General features: G+C 42.8%; 1 protein-coding gene across 9 annotated transcripts in view; it reads right to left on the bottom strand.

The window, feature by feature from the left end:
• Positions 1-1,795: 1,795 nt before the first annotated feature.
• Positions 1,796-23,417, bottom strand: part of LOC102306412 (nuclear factor 1 B-type) — a 64,648-nt gene continuing 43,026 nt past the window's right edge. For 4 of the 9 annotated variants that reach the window (XM_005927708.3, XM_042223120.1, XM_005927706.3 and 1 more), the window contains 7 exons: positions 22,779-22,897; positions 19,701-19,835; positions 19,409-19,593; positions 17,098-17,236; positions 16,372-16,454; positions 12,310-12,398; positions 1,796-8,756 (listed from right to left, as the gene is read on the bottom strand). In XM_005927708.3, the coding sequence (XP_005927770.1) occupies positions 8,624-8,756; positions 12,310-12,398; positions 16,372-16,454; positions 17,098-17,236; positions 19,409-19,593; positions 19,701-19,835; positions 22,779-22,897 (883 nt within the window). In that variant the 3' untranslated portion in view covers positions 1,796-8,623. Of the gene's footprint in view, positions 8,757-12,309; positions 12,399-16,371; positions 16,455-17,097; positions 17,237-19,408; positions 19,594-19,700; positions 19,836-20,219; positions 22,898-23,417 lie in introns of those variants that run through there. The other 5 variants (XM_042223121.1, XM_005927707.3, XM_005927709.3 and 2 more) reach the window with 4 other exon arrangements.

The following is a 23,417-nucleotide window of genomic DNA, read 5'->3' as shown; positions in this document are numbered from 1 at the left end:
ACCAATTGTGCTCTGGTCCGAGCACTGAAGTCTGTCTCCCATCCCTTGGGGATTGGCGCATTACAGCAGATTAGCTGGAGTAATACCTTTATGGAGCATGGGTATGCGGGGTCATGGGATCTTTCCAGGACATGAAAACTAATGTTTGCTTTCGGAGCAAACTGTCACAGACACACTTCTAAGAATCAAGGAAATCCAATTAGTTTAATACTTAAAGTCAAATAGTCGTCTTTCCTCTGATCTGACACTGTCCTTATTCCACCCCTGCAACAGCTTCTATCCCTGTTTTCCTCTTCTTGCTTTCAGGAATGTGATGCAATGAATTTTTATTGAATGCATACTGTGGACCCTTCGACACATTCACATTACCTACGTGATGTTAAGGTCTATAAGATCCAAGTGACCCCCCCATCATACCTACTGATAGTGTATTGTCTTCTTTTATGGTAGTTGTAGATTAGACTCTGGATTGTAGGAGAGAGAAGCTTTAGGTGATGACGTGTGTGTTTACCAAAGGGGTACAGACACAGCAAAAACTCACACTAGCATTAGTATGGGTTCAGTGAAGCTCTTTTATTATTTCCAAGATTTTTTTCTCAGTGAGTTCACTTTAAAGGAGCAATCATTTTTTTAAATGTCTGTTCCAGGTAAACACGATTCCTTCTCCCATATCTATATTATATTTGAATAGCAGTTTATGGATGCTTGTGATTGAACACTAAATGACAAACATTATCCATAATGAAATGGTCAGTGCCCTCACTGAGCTGATGGCATTTTGCAAATACTTCTATTGATGTATTGTTCCAAAAACACCTCACCGATGCACATGTGTGTGGGTATTCTGAAATCTTTTTACACACTCACATTGTGTAGCCCTGTCTTAATTAGGTAAAGAACTCATAATGTTAATTGTCTTCTTTTACCTAGCTTCACTCATACACTCACTTCATTAGGTGTGCCTACATGAAGTGTAGGTGTACAGAATCCCACCGTTGCTGCAGATTTATTGGCTCGATATCCATGATGAGAATCTCCCATTTGACCACATCTTAAAGGTGCCTAACCTAATAGTTGCAACCTAAGTTGTAACAATCGACTTACTGCTGTCTTCCTATGAGCTTGCAGTAGTCTGACCAGTCTCCTCAAGCATCAATAAGGCATGTTTTTACCCTACCACTGGGTATTTTCTGTTTTTGGACCATTATTTCCAAACCCTAGAGTGGGAAAAATGTGGGAAAATCCCAGCAGATCAGCAGTTTCTGAAATACTAAAAGCAGCTCATCTAAATGATCTTTTCTTCCCCATTCTGATGCTTGGTTTGACCTTCAAAAGCTCTTCTTGACCATGTTCTTAAATGCATTGAGTTGCTGCCATTTGATTGGCTGATGAGATATTTGTCTTAATGAGGAGTTGAACAGGTATTCCTAATAAAAAGGGCAGTGAGAGTAGATGCTCTTATTAAACATGGCCAAAGTTTCAGATAACAAGGTGAGCATATATACAAAGAATAGCTGTAAGGCAAAAACTCAGTTTCCTCTCGAGCACGCAGGTCTAAATGTGAATAAAGAAACCATTGGCTTGAACTGTGTGACATGCAAAGCCACCTTTAAATTTAAGGTGGCTTTGCGGCCAGCTGTCTTCAATACAGACATCAGCTGTGTCACTTTACTTGTTCATCAGTTAATGTCACCAGATATCGAACTGGGACTTTTATGTGCCAAATTGCAATCATTCACAATCAGCAAAGACCAAATGCAATAAATAAACACAAGAAAGAGCCACAGTAATGAAGTCATTTTTGTAGCATAGCTCATTTTATTGTTTAAACAGTTTTGCATAGGAAATATATCCACTTCCAGTAATTGACTGCAGTAAAAACAGCTGCTAGCAGTATAGGCTGGATATAACAGTAACAATCACAAAAAGTTGAGCCTTATTTACACTGATTTTAATCTTGTGGCAATTTTAGCCCCTGCACCAAATGTAACTAGCTTGAAGGCATCGCCTATTGGGTGGCGTTGATAAAAATCAATAAAAGAAGGGATATCAAGGCCTTTGCTATACAGTTCACAATGGACACCTGTGGCTCCTAAACTGTAAATGAAAAGATGAAAAGAACAAAAAAAACAAAACCAAAAAAAAAGGTTTTCCAAAAGTCCTCTAAAACGTACATTCAGATACATACATAGACCTTTGCACACACTTGCAGTGTAACTACGATCACTACTGGAGACTGTTTACATATTGTTTTGTTGGTGTTGTTGTTGTTGTTCTTTTTATATATTTATATATATATAGATTCCACCGTGATTCCTAAAATAGAAATGTGTGCGCAGCGGGAAGTAAAAGTGCCACAAGACCCAAAAAGAAATCAGCCCTGCAGAGAAAAATGGTGACTAAAGAAATTCCATCATTGCGCTTCATGTAGCACTGACCCTCCCGCCCAACTCCCCCTCCCTCCCTGAAAAAAAAAAATGAAAAAGAAAAAAGAATTTCCTATTATTATTATTTTTTTAACAAATCCGACGTGGGCATCGTGTGCTGACGTAATTCGAAAATGAATAAATCACAAAAAAAAAAAGCATATTTTCAGATGCGTTTGCCACATTCTGCTCGGTGTGACGCCGTTTTCTTCTCGCCATGTAGGAAAGTTAAGTCTATCACATTCTACATATTGTATACAACAGACACTTGGACAGCTTGAACAGGCACTGCATTGCTATCTTTTAGTCTCCTTTTGGTGAATGTTACATCCTGTAAAAATGCTGGTTTTTCATGTTTCATAACAACCTGATGCCAAGTGACTAGCAGCTAGCCAAAGTATGGAAGATGTATATTGCTCATGTAGGATGAAAATGAAGTTTTCTCTTAAGTCTGCATGTGTACAAGCCTCTCAGTCCCTACAGAATGTGTGACATTCAGTTAAAAAGGAACAATCTCACATATTGCATGAGTGCCACAGGTCCTCCTTGCATAAAGTCGTCCTGTTTCTCTGCGATCGCAGCGATCAGTGTAATAATACTTTCCAGTCTCAGTATTTGCTCTGAATGGGGGCTCTTGAAGCTGCTGATGGGTTGAACACTGATTTTTTAAACCCGAAAACACTAGCTCAGCTGGAAGGTACAGTACCCTAATCTGAAGCACCTGAAAAGCATGTAGTATTTGTTTGTAGTGTGAATGGAGGGTTTCCTATAGTACATCAGGTTTTGACAACGTGTGAAATGACAAAAGTGCAAAATGAGTGGATGCTTTCTTTTAGGAAATTCTTAAAACAACATCGCCTGCATGCGAACGACGCGCACGGCTCCAAACTTGCCAGATATACGGTGAGATGCAGCACCAATCACGTTGCGACAATTGTGATTCTTTTTTTTTAAGAACAAGAAGAAAAAGGAAAAAAATAAAATCCGACAGATTCATCAAGGACGTTTGTCACTGCAGATTTTACCCTGCTTCTCACTTAAGGTCAGGTGCAAACTGGGGCCTTTGCCTTACAGGTTTACTTCCCAGCTGCTACAAGAAACACACTCACACCACAATCTTGTTGGACAAGAATTCACACCCATTTCCAAAGAAAAGAGAAAAAAAAAACCAACCCTCGAGATAAATCACATCACACGCTCTATGGCCACACTACTGAAAGAACAACAATTCAAATATTCATGAAGTCTTTCCCAAGTGGAAATATCTAAGCACTAACCAAGTTCAGAAATAATATTAATAAGAATAAAAAAAGCCTTCAATGTTGTTGTTTCTTAATATTTATGGATCAGTACAGAATACACACTCCCTCCCCGACCCCCCCTCTTTTATCTTTACATAAAGGAACACCTGATGAAAACACTAATCAGAGAAACCTGGAGAGTTCTAACTCAAATCCAGTCTCTGAAACAAACAAATCCAAATTTAAAAAAACATTTTTTTGTTTGTTTTTTCTTTTTTTCCTAAAATGGAATTGACTCATTTTCCCCAGAAATGAACATTTACAAATGTGGGCTTCAAAGAAGAACTCCCCCGAAAGTTTACAGTGTACAAACTCCTGTCCTACGGCAGGCTTTTTCTTTTCCTCGACAGAAAGACCCTCATCTTCTATCGCTGTGTAGTGTCGGAGGCACTCGATCATACATCCAGCTCGGAAATTTAACCGCGTACGCACTTGCACGCACTTGCATGCACGCTCAAGCTGCCAAAGCAGAGTTCAGCCTCGCAGACCGCAGCTATCGACGCAGTCAGGATATTTACCATTATGTACAGTCTCCTCTTCAAACAGACACCAGCACAACAGCACAGTGACCCTGACACACTTTTAAGTTGCGCACACAAACACACACACACACACACACACACTTGGGGACAATGCACTTCAGTGGGGTCTCCAATGGCCAAAGGCTGCAAAGCACTTATAGTTTTTTTCCTTTTAAAAGAAAAAAAAAGCAACCAAGAAAAAACAAACAAACAGTGCACTTACAACGGGGTGACTTTTTTCGTTTTGTTTTTTTCCAAACATTTTCTTTCTGCGTGAGAAATCTGGGTGAAGACGGAGAGATTGAGCTTGACTTGAGGATTACTTTTTAACAACGATTTCTGCTCCTTAGCCCTCTGCTGGCGCCGGAGAGCTCTCGGGGGAACTCTCCGAAGGAAAACGTTTCTTTCACGATTGCAGGGAAAGAGTGCAAAAGGTGTCATAGCAGCACTGGCTGCGCTGCAGCTTTCTGCGAGAAATTTTTTTTACAATAAAAATGGCAAGGTATCGATTGATATAAATAATGCCCTGTAATACGCCTGAGAGGTTTAGTTTGACTTCTGAACACTGTAGGACGAGGATGGGGGGGTGGGGGAGATGATTGCCTATGTGCTATTTAAGTGCTAGATTTTTTTCTCCTAGTGGATTCTATTTAAGCTTCTACTGGGGGCATTTGGACAGGAAGTTAGAAGACACCACACTCCTGCAGTCCAATATTTCCTTTAACATACTCTACGGGGCTTCTGCTAGGGAAGCGTCTCAGGAATTGACATATGTGCATATCGTATATACATTTATACAAATCTACTACTTATAAAATACTTTCTAAAGGCTTGCTTGAGCCTGTCTGGAACTGATTTCAACAGGTCTCACTAGCATTAGTCGGTGTGTGATTGTTGCGCAGTCACAGGCCACTTCACTGATGTGTTTAAGGCATCTACTTGGGAATTGCATTAGGCGACATCTAGAATAGCACGGCGTAAAGATTTGGAAAAACGCGCGCGACGCTATCGGCTGCGGCTCTCGGGGAGCTGAGACAGAACGGGATTCTACGCAAAAATGATTTCTTCAAATGATTGTCGCGCTCAAGTCAAGCTGTCTCTCCAGTGGAAGAAGAAGAAAGAAGAGCTCCTTCAAGGTCACACGCTAGCACCCCAGGTGGAAAGTTGAAAGTAAGAGTCACAGTAGACCAATCAGTGACTTTGCAGCCGCAGCAAGCCCAAGGGTGCATCATTTTAAGATAAGTATTTCTAGAAAAATACCACCCCTCCTCCCAAACCTCCCAAATTCATAATACACGGGAACTTGTCTCACCGTCATTCGGTAGGCCTACAAGCTAAAGAAAGAAAAAAAGGAGAAAAAAAAGACCTTGTCTCACACTGCATAGAAAGCAGTCCCCACTTTGGTCGATAAAAAAGGAAAAGAAAAAAACACCCACAACAACAACAACAACAACAACATCATCAACAACAACAACGACAAACAACGATATCAACAAAATAAATGCATTACAATATTATCTATCTCCAAACTAGCCTCTAATAATTGACGCATCTATAAGCACTACCTACATAGGCAAAACTTGGTATTGCATAATTTTCATAATTCTGAATTCCACCCTCCGCAATAGTAACTGGAAGATGAACAAAATGAGCATTGAGAAAAAAAAAAAAAAAAAAGGAAAACAAAAGATGACAGGTTATTAGAAAAACCACCAAAATACTGAAAACAAACAAACAAACAAACAAACAAAAAAAATGCTGGTTGATTACAAACTTTAAAACGGCAACTATACACAGCCTTGATATGCAATGTAACTGTGACATAGAGTAGTACATGAAGTTAAAAATCAACAATTTCATTCAGAGTACAAAACAATTCTTATCATAAAAATGTTAATTTTTTTTTTCTATAATGATAAATGCAGCAAAAAACAAGTGTAGTGATGTCTCTATATTCAAAGGCAAGGCACGTAATGTGGACTATATGTCATCGTGCAAATTAAGAGTACTGGAGAGATTTTTTTTTTCCTTGTATATAAATATGTCTGGACTGGAGAGGCAATGGCCGTGAACACGCCACGCGCAATTCTTGATTTCGGGGATTTGCCACCACCTGGATTCGGAATTTCAGCTTTCAACCTCTTCCACTTTAGAGTTAACCTTGCACAAACTGTAGCTTTACCCATAAGCCCACGCTACATTTGCATGAATAATACAAATTTTCCCATGAATTAACACTTCTTATTTTCGTAAACATAAGCTTTAGAAGCTGTTGGCCAAATGCGTATGCTCTTGATCTCATCGTGAACATTTATGCGCACTATGTGCATCTCGTTTTCGTTACTTACGATTTTTCTGAAATAAATTAAAAAAAAAATCTCCCCATAATGATGGGAAGGGCTCAAAATAAGTGCTGGTTTTGCTCAGCGCTGCACAGGTAGCTTTAATGCTCGCCTTCAACTGCCTTTCCTACTTAATGTTTTTACTTAATTTTTTTTTACTTTTTTCCACGCGAGGAGACGGATATCGTGACTGAAATCAAATTCAGATGTTTCTCAAACATTTTACCCATAAAACATTTCATATTTATCCCCCTTCCTTTAGAGTCTTAGGGCTGACAGACTGATAGCTTCCCTTCAAAAATTCAATTGCACTTGCCTCTGTCGCATTTTTTTTTTTTTTATATTCCTTTTTTTAAAGGAGATGCTAATTCTTTCGTGAGGGGTCCAATCTCAAGCCTAGCATTTAGTGTTGTTTTGAAAACTGCATTTAGAGTTCTCAACCTTTACCCATAAAGCCCCTTTCAGACATGCACTGCTCTCCATTAATCTGACAGCATCTTAACATTTACGGGCAGCTTTCGACACGGCGCAGGTCTCAGTCGTACTGACGGACAGGCATGCACAAGTTTACCGTACAGAAGAGGGCGTTTTCACTGTTTTCACAGCAGATATTTTAACATATCAAAGCAGGAAAGGGTGCAACATGCAGATGTTCTGTGACGACCCACTGGTGTCACCACTTAACGCTCTAGGTAACCTCTTAACCATCACTTTTCAATTGGAAAGCTGTGAACTGGTGCGGTTTTTAGCCAAAACGTGTCCCACAGGACAGGAACTGCTATCTGTCTGGATGTTGGATGACGCTCCAGATGATGGCAGTTTACCCCACCAGCACCCATCCTAACTTGTGCAGACTTTGTTGCCCTTTCAGCCAGGAGGGTTTGCTTTTGGCGTCCAGCGTTGCCACTGAAGAACATCCTGTGCCCATCTCAGAGATGCTGCTGGCTCAGACCAAGTAAAAAGGTCGGGGAAGTCCTGCTGTTGCGTTTGCTTGCTCACTGACCAGCTTGCCATGACTTACTGGGACACTTAATGAAAACTGAGCCATCATCCTGTCATGTGGAAATGTCTCCTGTGAACAGGGTCTGTGGCGGCGAGGAGAATTAAATATCGCCGGGCACATCTTGCGGCCACAAATGCAGCAAGCCTTTTGCACATACCGAGGCTGTCTGCGGCGCTGCCGTGAGGAGCGTTCACGTAAGAGTTACCGGTGTCTTAATCGCTTTGACAAACCCGTGAAGCCATGTCTGAAAGGGGCCTAAGTGTTTACATTAATTCATGAAGTAAGTAGCAGTAAAGAATAAACAAAGTCAACACATTTTTCTGAACAAAGAGTCGTATCACAGTAAACTGAAATCAAATGGAAGAAGAAACACTCTGAATTCACAAGTTTTTGTTCCTATGGTGCACACAGTGAATCGTTTGATGCGGGAAAGCCTCTTCTCAAGAGGTCTCAGTTGGAGAGCTTAGAGTCTCTGAGCCATCCACCAGGCAGAGGTTGTCAAATATGCAGACCCCCTCACTTATGCGTGTGTGTGTGGGTGTGTTTGTAAATCTAGATTTTACATCTTCCTCCAACATGGAAAAATAATAGGAATCGCCGCTAAGAGACTAGAGTGTCATGCAATAAAACATTAAGGCATCTATACATCACAGTATCTGAATGGATTGCAAAGTTCTGCAACACACAACAACTGACTGGTGGGTGGTAGGTGTGTGTGTTTGTGTGTGTGTGTGTGGGCCGGGGTGAGGAGACAGCAGACCTGAAGCTTCTTGGTTTTTTGTTTTTTTTTCTTCTTCTTTCCTCTGAACGAACCCTCATCTTCACTTCAGGGCCAGTGTCCATCATCGGGAGGGACGGGAGTGGGGAGGGAACAAGGAGGGGCTGGGATGAGGGTTGGGGGGGGATAGTAGAGAGGGTTATGCAGCGCTTGCTGCTTTGCTGGTTTCATCCATGGCTGTGGACACCTGTAGTGCTAGCTCCGCACTACCACCCATCTATCCACCCTGGGGGTCATCCGGCCTCTGTGTGATCAGTTCCCTGTCTCGGCGGGGACCAGGGGCTCACCAATGATGTTTATGCTGTAGTTCTGGTGGACATTTGTTGGCAGAATCGGAGTCCCGTTCGACACTTGGAATGGAACTAAGCTCGCCCAGGTACCAGGACTGTGGAGACAGAGAGACAGAGAGAGAGACAAAGAGATTACTCCTGTGCCGTTTGCAGTCAAAATCAGATTCTTTCACCCAGTTATCCTGAACGCTGCTTCGCTAATGACCAGCTCTGCTGTCATTGAGGTTCGTGGTCTCGCTGTTGGTTTGTTCAAACGCAGATAAACAAAAAAAAAGCTCGTTAAACTAAGCTGAGGGGATCCCACTTGATTCCCAGTGAAGGACATCGTGTGAGAGGGCCGTGACGCAGCCGCTCTTCTGTGCATTAACGGCGGTGGAGAAAAGCGCGATGGGGGGGAGGAGGAGCGCGATTGGTAGCGGCGGTGAAGGAGGAGTGGTTGTGGGTAAAAAGTGTGGGGGTCCCTACACAAAGCTGTTCCATCCCTATTCATCTCACGCTAATGGCAAAACAACACAGTGATTGTTCCTGGGGAGCAACGGTGCTAACTGAAAACGCGAGCGGGAACAAACAGCATGTTGTTCCCGAGGGGTGCTGCGCAACGTAGATGTCAGATAATTAGCCCCCCCTTGCTCTTTTCTTCCCCGCAGGGCCCCAGTGTGCACTCATCTAACCCCCTCCCACCTCTCGTATCACTCCCGCTAAGTATGAAAATACCTGTGTTACACTTTTCACCAATAACCGATGCACGCATACGAAGCATCAGCACGCTGTTGCAGCAGCTGAAACGTGATGGATGGAAAAAAGAGCAGGAAACAGATAAAAGTGAGGAACGCAGGAGTGAAGGGAAAATGCAGAAAAAAGGAAAGCAGGCTTAGATGGGAAAAGAGGACAAGGAGGTTTTGTTTTTTGGGGGTTTTCTTCACATGAAACAAAACACAAGACAAGCCTCGAGTCTGATGATGCTCCTGTGCAGAGACTCGACTCTTTGTGAAACTTCAGTATTAGAACAACACTGTCTGGGCTCATAAAAGCAACTCATCAACCAGTCTGCATTTTTTACAAATCACTAGTCACCGCTCTTTTACTTAAAACAATGGAAGTGCAAATTCAATTCACCTCACGGCCCGAGAGGCCCGACTCGCTAATAAAGAGTGAAAGACAGAAAACACAAGAGCCGAGGAGACGCATTCAAAACAAAAGCAAACATCACTCAAGTTTTAGGTTGCGTTTCAGTGCGCAAAGTGTTAAAAAAAGACTTCAAGGCTAATCCTCTCTAGCAGTTTTTTTTTACCGTCCAGCCCGTCCTCGTTCTATCCTCTTCCCTCCCTCCTTCTCTCTTTCACTCTGCCAAAAATCATCGGACAGGAAACGGGGGATTAAGTTTTTCCTACCTTTCTGAACAAAGAGCGCACAGAGCGGCCAAGGACTGCAGCGCTCTCCTTTTCTTTCTTCCTTCCTTCCCTTCTTTTATCTCGCAATGTTTCGCTTTTCTTATGAAACGCCTCTCAGGTAATGACTTACATTGTTGAGTAGGTGTGTGCGGGGGGTCAAACAGCTACAAAAATGCACTTTTTTTTTTGCACAGATCAGTTTTAAACTGGCTGCCTGTCCGCACCTGCATCCTATAAGCAGGTTTTTTGTTTTACAGTACAGAATAACTCTCTGCATCAGTGTCTGTGCATGCATTAGGGGGTGTGTGTGTGTGTGTGTGTGTGTGTGTGTGTGTGTGTGTGTGTGTGTGTGTGTGGGGATCAGTTGCCTCATTAGTATGACTGAACTTGTGCAGGAACTAAGGGCCCCATTCACAGGAAGTTAGATGTTCAGGTATTTTGTCCCCTGTAGCTTTTAAATAATTAAAAAGACATAACATAAAGACAAACATTTTATTTGAAGCTATTTGTTGTTGTTGCAATCTTAACCTGCATCAGTGCAGCTCCTCTAGATTTTGTCTCCACACAAGCAGCTCTGAGCACGGCTAAAAGACCTGACCTCCATCGCCGCGTTTCCTTAGGTAACCTTCAAGATGGCCTCCCCCTGCCCTGTCCGGCTCCCAAACCTCACTAATTCTACTCCCCGCGAGCACAGCCTGGCCATACAGCGTGCTTCGTTTAAGGATTAGCTCCCTAAATTAGATTATCTAATGGCATCTTAATGGATTGCTGACCCATTTCCTGCACAATAGCAACATGCGAGTCTGGCAGCTTTTTAATTTGAGGGCTAGTACTGAAGAGGCCTAGCGAAGCGCCCCATTTAAAGGGGCGAGCAAGATAAAGGAGAAATCAAACTGATCTCATCTGTATGTTGAACGATTGGGCGTAAATAATCCATCGAAGAGGAAAAAAAAAAGTGTAATAGAATTACCGTCCCCATCCTCGCAATAACTAAACTGAATCCAGTCGGGATCTATTCTATCTTTTCTTATTACTGTACGAGTCACATGGCGAAAGGAGGAGGAGTGAGCTGGAGTGTGAGTGGAAAAAGAGACCTCAGGCTTGCAGCGGGGGACATTTTTCTCTGCTATCTCTACTGGCCCATTAGGAGGCCTTTCGAAGGGGGTTCTGCTGTGTGCGTTTGTGTTTGTAAAAACATTTGTAACTTCAGCGAGCGCAAAATGACCTGTACACCCACACACACACACACTCACACACACACCCACACACACTGTACATATCCAGGGAAAAGGGGAAAGGGGAGACGTAACAGGAAAAGGCTTAGCTCAGCTTGCTCGCTCTAGCATGGTGAAATGGTTCAGGTTTTCCCCCAGAGAGGGAGAGATACAGTATGGAAGCGAGGGAGGAGGGGTGTGTGTGTGTGTGTGTGTGTGTGTGTGTGTGTGTGTGTGTGTGTGTGTGTGTGTGTGTGTGTGTGGAAGGTGGGGGGTCTGTAACTTTAAGTTACAGAGAGTAAAGCATTACTTGAGCACAAAGTTAAACAAAGCTAAGCTTGTTTAAATACAGCGAGCAACTTAACCGCACATGGCTAACAATCTGACCTGAAATGACTTCCTTTTTTAAATTTTCCACATGCTTTGTCAAATTAGTTACATCAAAGCATTATTTTGTTGTTTTTATTAAGAATGAATCCAAGAGGAAGAAAGGCTTTATTTCAAAAGCTGAATCACACTGCAAGAGTTGTCGTTATGCAGCGAAATATAATATTGGTATTTGTATTTATCGCTTTCCAACAGATATGAAAAGAAAATTATGACCTTCTCCTCTCGTGGTTTGTGTTCGTGTGCATTTACAAAAGTCGGTTCTGGGGAAAACAGAATGAAGGGACTCCGCTGCTAATCGAATTCTCAAGTGCAAAACAAGAAGAAGTTACTGGGAAATGTATAAAACTATTAAGGCATGGAAAAGGAGATGAAGCAACAGAAAGGGGGCGGGGGAAAGAAAACATGAGGGAGACACAAGGAAACGTGTGTTTTATCAAAGGCATGACCTCATCTCGAAAAAGGTCAACATCTGCAGCAATAACAGCCATGGCTACTGGCCCCGTAATTGTGTTTATATGTGAACGTAAAGAGGAGACAATCAAGGAAATCATACATTATACTGAGTTACTCATTTCAATGCTTATATGTTGTGTGTTTGTGCATGTGCTGAAAGAGAGACAGAGAGAGACGGCATGAAAGAATGAAAAGGTTACCTTTGCCAAGTAATCCCCAAAGTGTCGTCAGTGGCACTGGGGCCATAATGCCTGCCGTTTTGAGTCACGCTCCAGTCACACTTCCTCAGCTGTCAATTGAAACCTAGCAGTCAGATCACTGGGCCAAGACAACTTCCACTTCAGATTACACTACAACTCAACACTGTATACACACATGCATGCAAAAGAGCCTAGGACAGGAGCACGGGAAATAAAAAATAGATTTTTTTTTTAAAAAAAGGCTCCAAAATGAATCCTAAGAATGAAAACTGAGTCAGTGTTTTTAATACTTATTGAGATAAAATAACAGCTACAGGTGAAACAGACAGAAAATAAAAAGCATGCATTACAGTTAGTGGAAACAGCTAACCTGGAAGCAAAACAAAAAACAAAACGAAGTTAGTTAGTTAGAAAATGTGAGTGGCATCATACAGGAAGTTCATCTGTGAGCAGTCTCTACTGTTTTATCTTGTTTATTTATTTATTTCATTTTACCTGGTAAACCAATGAAGCCATGCAATCCACTGGATGCATGCACCCTGTCCATAATGATTGCTTCAGTCTAAGTGCACTTTCAGATTCAGGACGCATGCCCTCAAGCATGCAGACTTTTTTCATTAGCTAACTGTTTTTATTGATTAAGGGTCGCAATTACAATGAAGTTACAGCACTCGCCCACACACACACACACACACACACACAAATACACGCACGCGCCAACGCGCACACTAACCCCTTCTCCCCTGTTTTAAGACATGCCAACCTGACATACAGATTACAAATTACTGCAACAAAAAAAAGCCACGCACAAACTGTGTCTCCTTTGCATGCATTATGCGAGCGCACGTGTCGGCAATCCAGCTGAGAGCTATCTCTGCCAATACCAACCTAACCTTGCCCTGTGGTCAACACATTCATTTAGTAATGCATCGGGATAAAACTGCACTGTTAGCACTCCTCGTGCAGTGGCAGACGTTTTGCAGAGGCTCTTAAGAGGGATTTAATCAGATATACGCATACGCTGAATATTCAGAGCCATTTGCAACGGTCAAGAAATGTGTTCTTTTTTCTCTGAGCACCTGGATGAACACATCGGGAGGGAGGGGTGGGGTGGGGGCTGATGGTTTCCTACTTAAGCCATACTTAAATTGAGGGATGTTTGCGTTGTGTTCCTTCATCTTTCCTGGAACAAATGTGAAGTAATGGCAAGAAACAACCAGCGAAGGGAATTCATTTTAAGCAACGGTGACGCAATAACAGTCATTTGGCTTCAATTTAATGTATCGGTTTCACTTGATGAATTGCTTTGAGCGGCTGATTAATAAAACTGAATAGGAAACAACGCAAACTTGTTTCATTCAGTGTGTTTTCTCAGTATTTATCAAATGCTGGGAGACCAAACCCCCACGCTGTTCCCGCACTCTCCAGCCTGACAAAAGCTTGGAGAGAATGCGCGGGTTGGGCCAGACGCTCGGTGCCACCGCTCCTCGAGGGGCTCGCCATCTGTCCGCTGGCACCGACACATCAGAGTCGCACGGGCAGCGGGGAAAAAAGGGGAAGGAGCCGGGGAACGTTAGCAAACAGATGCGGGCAGATTGTGGATTAGAATCCTTCCTTAGATAATACCAAATGACATCTGATCACGGATCTTTCCCTGCGGAATGCTAGATGGTGGCATTCCCTCGAGGGGTTAACCAAGGCGAGAGATGAATGGAGGGTTTTCACACATTCATTGCCTGGGAATCGTAGAGCAGGTGTGAGAGCGTGTGGTGGTGGTGGTTTGTTTTGTGTTTTCATTTTGAAGCCTAGTATTAGTGTGTCTGTGTCCGAGGATCTCTATTTCGGTGGTGCGACATTTTAAAATAGGTATGAGGTGAGAAGTAGATTTTTTTTTTAAAAATTTATTAGCAAGTTATCACAGGAGACATGCTTTTTTATAGCAATGAGATATAAATTTAACAATAATTCGGAATTCGGTGATGATCAGGAAACTTGGGTATTCCAAAAACTGTCGTTCCATCAGAGCCCTCTGCTTTTGGTTTATTTTATTTAATATCTCTGGCAGCGGCAAGGAAATGCGAAACAGATTCAATGGAAGTCACGGCCTCTATCAATCACACATACAGACAGAGACTGAACCTCCACGGTCCAGACACAAGGCTGACTGCATTTAAAAACCTTGACTGTCTCTTTCCCGTTCCTTCTCGTCCTCGTTTCTACCGAGCCTAGCCAGAAACGGCTTCAACCAAACAACTGACATCGTCAGTAAAGTCTTATGGACCCCCCACACAATACGCATCATTGCCAGATGAGGACAATGACTGAGCATTCGGTGAAAGTGTTTAGTCCTGAGGGACTTGGCTCGGTGTCTCTCTCCGCTCCACGGGGCCAGATCCTAGGCCGCTAAATCATACCACAGAAAACAAAAACAACTGCGACAAGCAGAAGCATGATGAATCAATGCGAGGACTGTTTAGACTTCCTTAAGCCGACACAAACATTTATTCTTGGCGATATAGCATGTAACCTTTCAGAAAGGTATCATTGTTATGCTTACAAGGCTCTCATTCTTCTACATTTCTAAGCTACTGTCTTTTTGATAAAATGCTTCCCAAACCAAATCTAAGGGAATATGTAAGGCCCAAAATAATTCATCTTTTGACTTGTCAGTGCAATAAAATCACAGAATTATGCCACCAAAACATAACTGTCATTAACTAATAAAACTAGTAATTAAATCTTTGACTATATTTCTTTATTTTAAGTGCCAACAGTCCTTACTGAGGGGATCTTTATATATCTGGCTGATTTCAAAATCTGAAACAGAAAGGCTTTGTAGCCTCGGGGAGCCACGGTTTGGACAAAATTCAGCAGTTCATGCAGCTACTCTCAGACTGCCGATGTCTTGTGTAGTCACTTTGTGCCCCACTGAAAGAAGTAGCAGGGCTACTAGAAATGTGGAAGACAAACTGTGCGACATCAGCCAAGTGAATCCTCCCTCTCCTCCTCCCTCTCCTCCCGAGTGGGATAAAAGCATCCCACGACTGCTGACAAATATTCCCCCCTGTGTTTTTTTTGGGGTTTTTTGCCCTGATTTTAGGAAATTCAAGTGAAAAAGGCAGAGAGAAAAGGAAAGACAGAAAGAGAAGTGAGGAAACAGAGGCCAGCTTTGTCTTTTTTTTTTAAGCTAAACATAAAAAAAGTGAGCTGAGGAGAAACCCAGCGATCATTATGTAGCTGTGTGCAGATGCATTCAATTAGTTGTGGTTGGAAAAGCCTTGGCTCAGAACAGCGCTTTCAATAAGACTGGGTAGGGGAGAGCACTCTCCCTCTCTCGTCCGACAACACCGCAACAGTTCTAACCTCGCACATACGCACACCCCCACAAACAGAGAGACACACACATCTATCCCAGGACATCCTGTAGCCAGTCCTGAGGCAACCACCCGACGCCAACGCTACATATTTAGCACGTGTACGGTAAATGAGGTAAATGAGTGTGCTGACTACGTGTGGTATGCGTGTGAGAGCTTCTAAAGTACGTGTAGAGGAAACAAAAACACATTTCACTCTCAAAAGCATCCATGTGTACCATCCAGCTTCTAATGGCAATGACCCTTCACCTTTCTTAAGGTCTCTTTTTCCTCAAGTGTGGAATTTAAATTCAAGCACACTCACTCAAAATGATAGTTTAAAATGGGCATAATTTAAGCTGTTAATTTAAGCTTCTCAATTCCAAAGTGAAAATATTATGCTTGCATATCAAAGGTTCAATTGTGGTTTGAACAAACAAACAAACAAATAAATAAATAAAAGAAAGCATTGCTAATTTTTTATGCCAGCATCCACGGCTACGGTTGACCTCAATTTATCTGTCGTTTAATCTGAACTTCTGAAGTGCTCTAATCTAAAGGGATCATTTACTGCTCCCTAGAAGTCAGTAGCAGTGTGTTTCTGGATTTTGTAGAGAGCAGGGATTTGATAAAATGGGTGGAGACGTGGGAAGGGGTGAAAGGATAAGATGAACAGGTGAGCTGAGTGCTGAAGGGGGTGAAACCTCACCTGTTGCTGGTGCAGGAAGGTGGGATCTCTAGGGTTTAGGCTCACAAAACGATTAGCTGTTGGCGTGCCAGGCGATGAGTAGCCTGGGTAGCATAGCATCACAAAAAAACAAAACAAAAACAGGAATAAGTGTCTGGATTCAAATTTGGATGTCGGGAATTTACATGGAATTGACTGCTGTAACCATAGTAACATTGTTAAATTCCACTGATACTCTAAACTATAAACATATAGTGAAAACTGCCTGCAGGGGTTCCGCAAGATTCCATGCTGGGACCACTCTGATTCTTTTTATCGTTTGCTTCTACTGTCAGACACAGCCTAAAATCTTTTTGTCCCCCACTAGTGGTTTATGGTCTCACCTGGCTGCACTGACAAGCATACTCCCGGCCATCCAGTTGGCATGGTTACCAGAATACTGATACTGAGTGATTGAAACAGACAAACTGCTAACTAGCTTTGTGTCACTCTCATGTTCACTTACTCTTCAAGGGTTATTTTATTCTAATAGAAATAATTAGATCAGTGCTGCCCTTAGAAATGACTTTCCACCTTAAGTGCGATGCAAATTGAAAAGATGCAAATTTAGAGCACAGACTATACACTACATTAAAAAACACAATCCAGTGTGTTTCTAGCGTGAGCTACTACACTGTGAGGAAGTGCTGTATTTGCTGTACTGTAGGTACTGTGTGTCAGTAGTGGGCAGCAGGTACTGGAGCTCACCTTCTGTTGATGTGGTGATGGGCTTGGTGTCTGGCATGGAAAGCGAGACAGGTCGCACAGCGCCGTGGTGTGGGGAGGGAGCCAAAACTGGGGTGAAGTGGCCTGGGACCTTTCCAACAACCTGACCACTGCTGTTAGGCTGCAGGTGGGGTACAGATGATATAAAAAAAACACACAACAACAACACAATTATGCACTTTATTTTTTTTAAGACCTGAAATAAGTGTCACAGCAAACACGAGCTGCATGTTCTTGTAAAAACACCACCTAAAATCTTTCACTTCTCTTTTATTTGAAACATAATTCAGTAGGAGTAATAGAAACCAGGATCATACTGAAATAATGCATCTGAATTAACACAAAAAGCAAAGAAAATCTGTTTTCCCCCCTAAACATCCACATGTAAGAACCGCATTTGCTTTGCCCGCCACCAAAAACGTGTCACCTTATAAAACGACAGACTGTGTCCAGTGACTTGAGTTTACAAGCGTTTGCTCCCTTGTTAATCTGCAGAGGGGTAGATCTCAATAAACCAAGACAAGCATGCAACAAACTGAACACTAAAGAGGCTGAACATCCTATCACGGCGTCATTTCCCTCCTTTTCGGGGGAGGGGGGGACGGGACGGGACGTAACCGCCTCGGTTTGCCCTGAGAAACTTACACTTAACAACAAAAGATTGCTGGACCACTGACTCTCACACTTAATGCTCCGCCTGAAGAAAGGATTTTAGTACTTTCAGCCGCTGTCCTGTCACAGTTATTACCAAAACTCTGGGGGGCATGAGCAACAATAGATCTTCAGTCAATGACAATGTAATTCCTACATGATTCTAAACAATGATTTTAATGGCGCTCATAAATGGAATTTAGGGGGACCCGGGCATGAAAAGACGGAGAGAGAGCTGTGGAGTGACCTGTTACAATGGCGTGAATGTGCCAGTATAGAAAGAAAAGCAGTGGGACTATATATATGGAGAAGGAAATAAAGGAAGCTAGTGGGAGCTACTCTTTCAGACGGCTGGAGACTGTCTGGGGCGTTCATTTCGGGGCCGCCCCAAGTTCAAAACTCAAACAGGCCTTTTTGGAAAAGAATTGTGTCCGCAGGGTTCCCTTCCATGTGAATAGAATGTTTAATTAGAGTGTAATATAATCTGCGTTAAAGCAAGCATAAAAACATTCTGGCACTCGTCCATGGGATTATAAGCGCTGTGTTATTTGCTGTGCCCCCCCAACCTTCGCTACCCCCCTCACCTCAGTCTTCTTGCGCTCTCTCTTCCCTACCGGAGCCCACCTCGCTAGCCAAGTCACCCCCCCCAACTTTCCAGCACCCCAGCAGAGGGCCAGTTAATTCTGCACAAGAGCCGGGCCCCGGCAACGGCAAATATTTACAACCTTTATCATTCCCCGCGGTTTTTCTCTGGAGTAACCCTCTCTCCTCCCCACCTCCCCACACTTCCAGCCCGCTCCCTGCTCTGGAGATGGAGCCGTCTACGAGGCCTTTGTTTACAGTTAGAACAGCGGGGATATAAAACTCACATAAATATCACACGGCTCTCTCATCTATAGAGACGCCTGCTAGCTCTCTCCAACACACTGGCCGCAGTGTGTACCCTGAATGTAGAAAAGCCCAGAGCTATTTGATTTACTGCCACGTCTCCGTGCAGTATTGTTTGTCATGTGTGACTGCAATTGCAATAGTTTGTCCAGTATTTTTTATTTTTTAATAGAGTCACGCGGTTGATTTAAAAACAAAAAACAAAAAGCAAATATAAGGCTGGGAATGTGCTATAACCTTTGGCGTGAGCTCTATATCAAGCAGAATATATATATGCTTTTTCTGTCACATGAAGTGGCAACAAAAAAAAAATCAGCACTTTCTCCACTGATATCATGTGATTTACACTAAATTCATTAATTTTAAGTGTAGTTTTGTCTTTTTTCCAATATTCTATCCCCTCAAAAAGTGGGAGGGAGGCAGGAGTCCATCAAATTTAGTCATCCTAAGTGTATAAAAAGTGCAGTTTGAGGTTTGTAATATAAAGATATTTAGAGCAGGAAAAAATAATCTTCCCTGATGCAAAAAGCACTAATGAGGCAGTAATGCTGAAATACAGACAAACAAATGCTGTAATTCATACATTCGTTCTCATCTTTAATCTGTCGGATGGAAACGGAGCCCAATAATATAACAAAGAACGACTAGAGGGCGTGAAAGTTGTGCCAAACAACCCTACGACTTCTGGCTGGAGATCTGGCTTACAGCCTTTTGAAAACACGGGGGAAAAACGAAAAGACAAAAAAAGTCTGACCTGGCTGCTCTGCGGGCTGGACGGGTCATATGACGGCACGTAGCTCTTGAGGGAATCAGCAGGGTTGAGATGAGGCGGGTAGCGGATGGTGGGGTGCGAGAAGTAGGACGACGCCGTCGGGGGCAAGATAGCCGAGGCCGAGAACTGCAGCGGCGAGTGTGGAGGGGGGCTCCTCGCCGATATAACTGCAAGACACGCAGACAAAGGAGCGGAGAGAGTATGAGCCTTTGACTGTGTTTAGGCAGGGAATGAAGTCAAACGTTAAAGAAGAGAGTCAGCATTTGGAACTCACCACTGTGTCCTACACTTGTTAGGCCTGGGTGATGAGGCTGAGGGAAAGTGCTGAGTCGTGGTGAGGAGTCCTGCGGAGAGGTCGGGCTGAACAGCGGCTTCTCTGGCTTCTTCATCGTAGGAGAGGACATGTCTGCTGGTAGGGAAGGGCACACGAACACGTGAATGAATCTGCACTCAGAAAACGTTAGCGAGCCTTTTTGATTATTGCTCAAAAGTTCGAAAGTTGAGCTTCTTTCAGGTTACAGTCATGGGACTCAAGTAAAAAAAAGTTTCTCCCAACCTCCCTGACATGAAAAGACTTCCCTAATGGGAAAAAAATGAACTTTTAAATATTTTCTTTTGCAGATTTTTTAATTTTTTTTGTTGAAAATTAATCAAAGATTTCCCCGTAGCTTGTACTAATTCTTCCATTTCTCATGAATGAAAGGAGCTGAATGCCAAAAATGAATTACAGTTGAAATTAAGCAGAATTTGATCTGCTTGGGATTAGTGCGATCAGGGGACCGTTTCTTTCCCCCCCCCTCCCTTTCGCCAGCAAATGTAACTCGCAGATGAAAAATGGACTCTGCAAATTGCAGACATCCCCAAGGGTCAAAATCACATATAATCTCTGGAATCATCATAAACCACCGGACATCCGCTAGAAATAAAAAATGTGTCTTCTGTCATGTCTGAGAAGACAATTAAATCCAGTGAAGTGACACGCAGTCGGAAAGCAGCTGGTCGCTCAAATAGGATTTAAGGAATCTCAAGACCCTCACGTAATCTTAAATAGAATATTACAGTGTTACATCTGCTTTGTTTGGCCTCACACACTGTTTGACAAGCCACCGTAATTCCCCATGAATAATCCTGGAGGCTCAGCACAAGACACGGAATTTGTTTAGGCAATTCGTGTAGTTCTATGAAGTCAAAGTAGGTGCACAAACTCAACTTACGAGTCGCTCATTATTGCTGCTCTACACTTTCGTGAGCAATGTTCTGCTGTCACGGCTGCGCAGTTTTCAATTTTCCATGGTAAGACGCAGTGTCTGAAGGGAACGTGATAACAAATAGATCCGAAAGGCAGTGGCTTATGTCTGCTTGTGCTTCTTCTATGAACATTCATCAAGTGCTTTTCTGGTCTGTCACAGATTCTTGCGGTGTATAACTTTCACATCATTCATCTCTTCCCCCCCATCCTCCAAAAAAAAAAAGAAAGAAAGAAAGGAGCTGTGTAAACCCCATTTGTTCAGACGTTTCTGTAGCGTTAACCGTTCTTCCCTCCCTTTTCCTAACAACAGGGAAGGATCCACCCAAGTGACGGGAAAAATCGCTCATCACCAGAGGAGAGAGCGACAAAGGTGGCTGGAATTCAGGGGGATTTCCCAGTCTGAGGTTGCAAGAGGATACAGGCTTAAGTGCTTTCATTTTGTGTCAGAGGAAGAAATACCTTGGAGAAGATTTATATCGCTACCTAATGTTTCCAGTAAAAAAAAGGAAAAAAAAAGGGAAATATTTTCTCCAGAAGAAGTATTCAGCGTCTCCTCTCTTCTGCTAATTAACTGCTTCAGAGACTGTCCCAAGAAATTAAACTGGACAATTAATTAACAGACGTTAAACACTTTAAATAGTTTAAATAAAAAGGTCCAAAGTGTCCTTGCAGTTAGAGCGGATTGGCCGCCCTTTGGAAACAATATATTTTGTATTAAAGGGGGTAAATATGACACCGTAATGCAAAAAAAGGAGACAAATGTGAAAATGTACAGTACTTTAACCAGAGCACAACACAAGAAAGAAACTATTTCTTCCACTACATGGTGAGGTTTTGTCAAACGGCAACCATGTGGACAAAATAATTGCTTGGCACTTAGTATGACTCATATGGGTTTAATATCACCCCACTTCTCATTTATTCTCTCTTGACAGAGTAATGGCTGTCTTTGGAGAGTTTTCTACCCACTGCTTTCCCTTTCTCCTCACCCCAAGTGTCTAAGTTTACACAGAGCCATACTCTCAGGCCTTGTGCACAGGGACACGCTGAAATTTCATGCAGCCACATTGGGCTGTGGCTGAATCCCACCAGTGCTGCGCCTCCTGTGTATCATGTGGTGTTTTTCCCCACTCAGCCTTCCTACTTATTATATTAAAATAGTTGAGCAAACCAAAAGAGAAGTGTTCAAAGTTCAGACCGAAGCTAGAAGCCGCAACAGGGGGGAAGAGATGTGCTTTACTTTCAATGATACCGTTCATCACGTTCAAACAAAATGTTTACTACTGCCTCACTTGGTTAAATCCAGATGAAGTGTGGGCATCGGAGTGTTGAAGGAAGTCAGCAGAGAGTGAGAATGATCTGGAAACCTGGGAAAGCGAGGCCTTAATTAAAAGGGCGACGGGCTCTGCTCTGCACCGGGAGACGGCGAAATAAGACGTGCAAGCGGCCCTGTGAAGATCTCACTCTCTCTCGGACGGAAACACACATCTTTATCTACTTCCTTGTAATGTGAGCCCCATGCATTCGCTTATTACGAGTTCTTTCCCTTCTGTGCATTAAACTCGATCATCAAAAGTCCACTGATTGGCTTTTTGTCCATAACTCACTGCAGATCTAAACCGGATGAGGTTTATGAAAAAGAAAACACAAACTTAGAAGGAAATTCCAGGGAGCTGTTGCATACAGATAATAATTCACTTCAAAGCAGTTGAGCCAACACTCTACGCTACTTCCTTTATACAAGCGACAGGTGCGAGAGAACAAAGATTTGTATTCAACCAGCAACTCCAAACAAATGTACGTATTTATAATGACTGTTGATGCCCAAGGCTATATCTGCCATGGTATGTATTTTCAGAGCGGTGAGCAGCATTGATGTACAGTAGGTTATGACAAGGCTGAGAGTTTAAGAGAGTTCAGCTGCTGTTGCAAAACAATGCTAGGTGTTCACTTTGATCAGATCTATTTGCATGCAAGGACACAAGATCTTCTCATCCCTCTGCAAATTATCTCCACATGCTCTTGTGCAACCGTGAGCTGTGCACTCTGTATGTTTGTGCAACCATGTAAATTAGAAGGAGAACGATACTGGGAAAGACTCACCTCCGTCTCTGTCGCGCCAGTTTGCCTGACTGTTTGGCGGGCTGGGTGACGAGTAGAAGTCGGGTCCCGTCGGGCTGGTGTCCATGTTCTCCTCCATGTTGACGGTTTTGGGCCTTTTGCTGCACACATGGAGAAGTTTACGGTTTGATGCAGACAGTAGTTTGGGGGACCGCAACTTTCGAGAACGCAAGATGGTGTCAATACTGATTTAGGGGCAGTTGGAGAAGATGTTTGACAAAGATTAACTGGTATTATGTACAAGCTTAGTTAAAAGGAAGAGTCCAATATTTTGGGAAACACCCTTGTTTGCTCTGTTGCCAATAGTTAGATGGGAAGACTGATGTCACTCTCCTGTTAGTGTGCTAACTCTAAAGCTAAGGGCTGGAGATGTTTAGCTTAGCTTAGCATAAAGATGGAAAGCAGAGGGATGCAGCTTTATACTGACTAAACAAATGTAGTATAATGCGGTAGGCACATTTGTCATCATCTTTGTTTCATTTGTGGTTCATTTTGGCAAAAATATATACAAAACAGTATCTCGGAAGAAGTCAGTGCACTTCCCTTAAATTTAATAAGATATTTTTGTGTTTAAAATGATCAGACAAGAAAGCAAAGTCACTCTGACGCTGCAGAACTGCA

Source organism: Haplochromis burtoni, unplaced genomic scaffold (genome assembly GCF_018398535.1).
Source record: "Haplochromis burtoni strain Fernald_Lab_line unplaced genomic scaffold, NCSU_Asbu1 Contig_102, whole genome shotgun sequence".
Taxonomy (NCBI): Eukaryota; Metazoa; Chordata; class Actinopteri; order Cichliformes; family Cichlidae; genus Haplochromis; species Haplochromis burtoni.
Note: the sequence above shows the minus strand (reverse complement) of the source record. Positions and strands in the feature narration are given on the sequence as shown.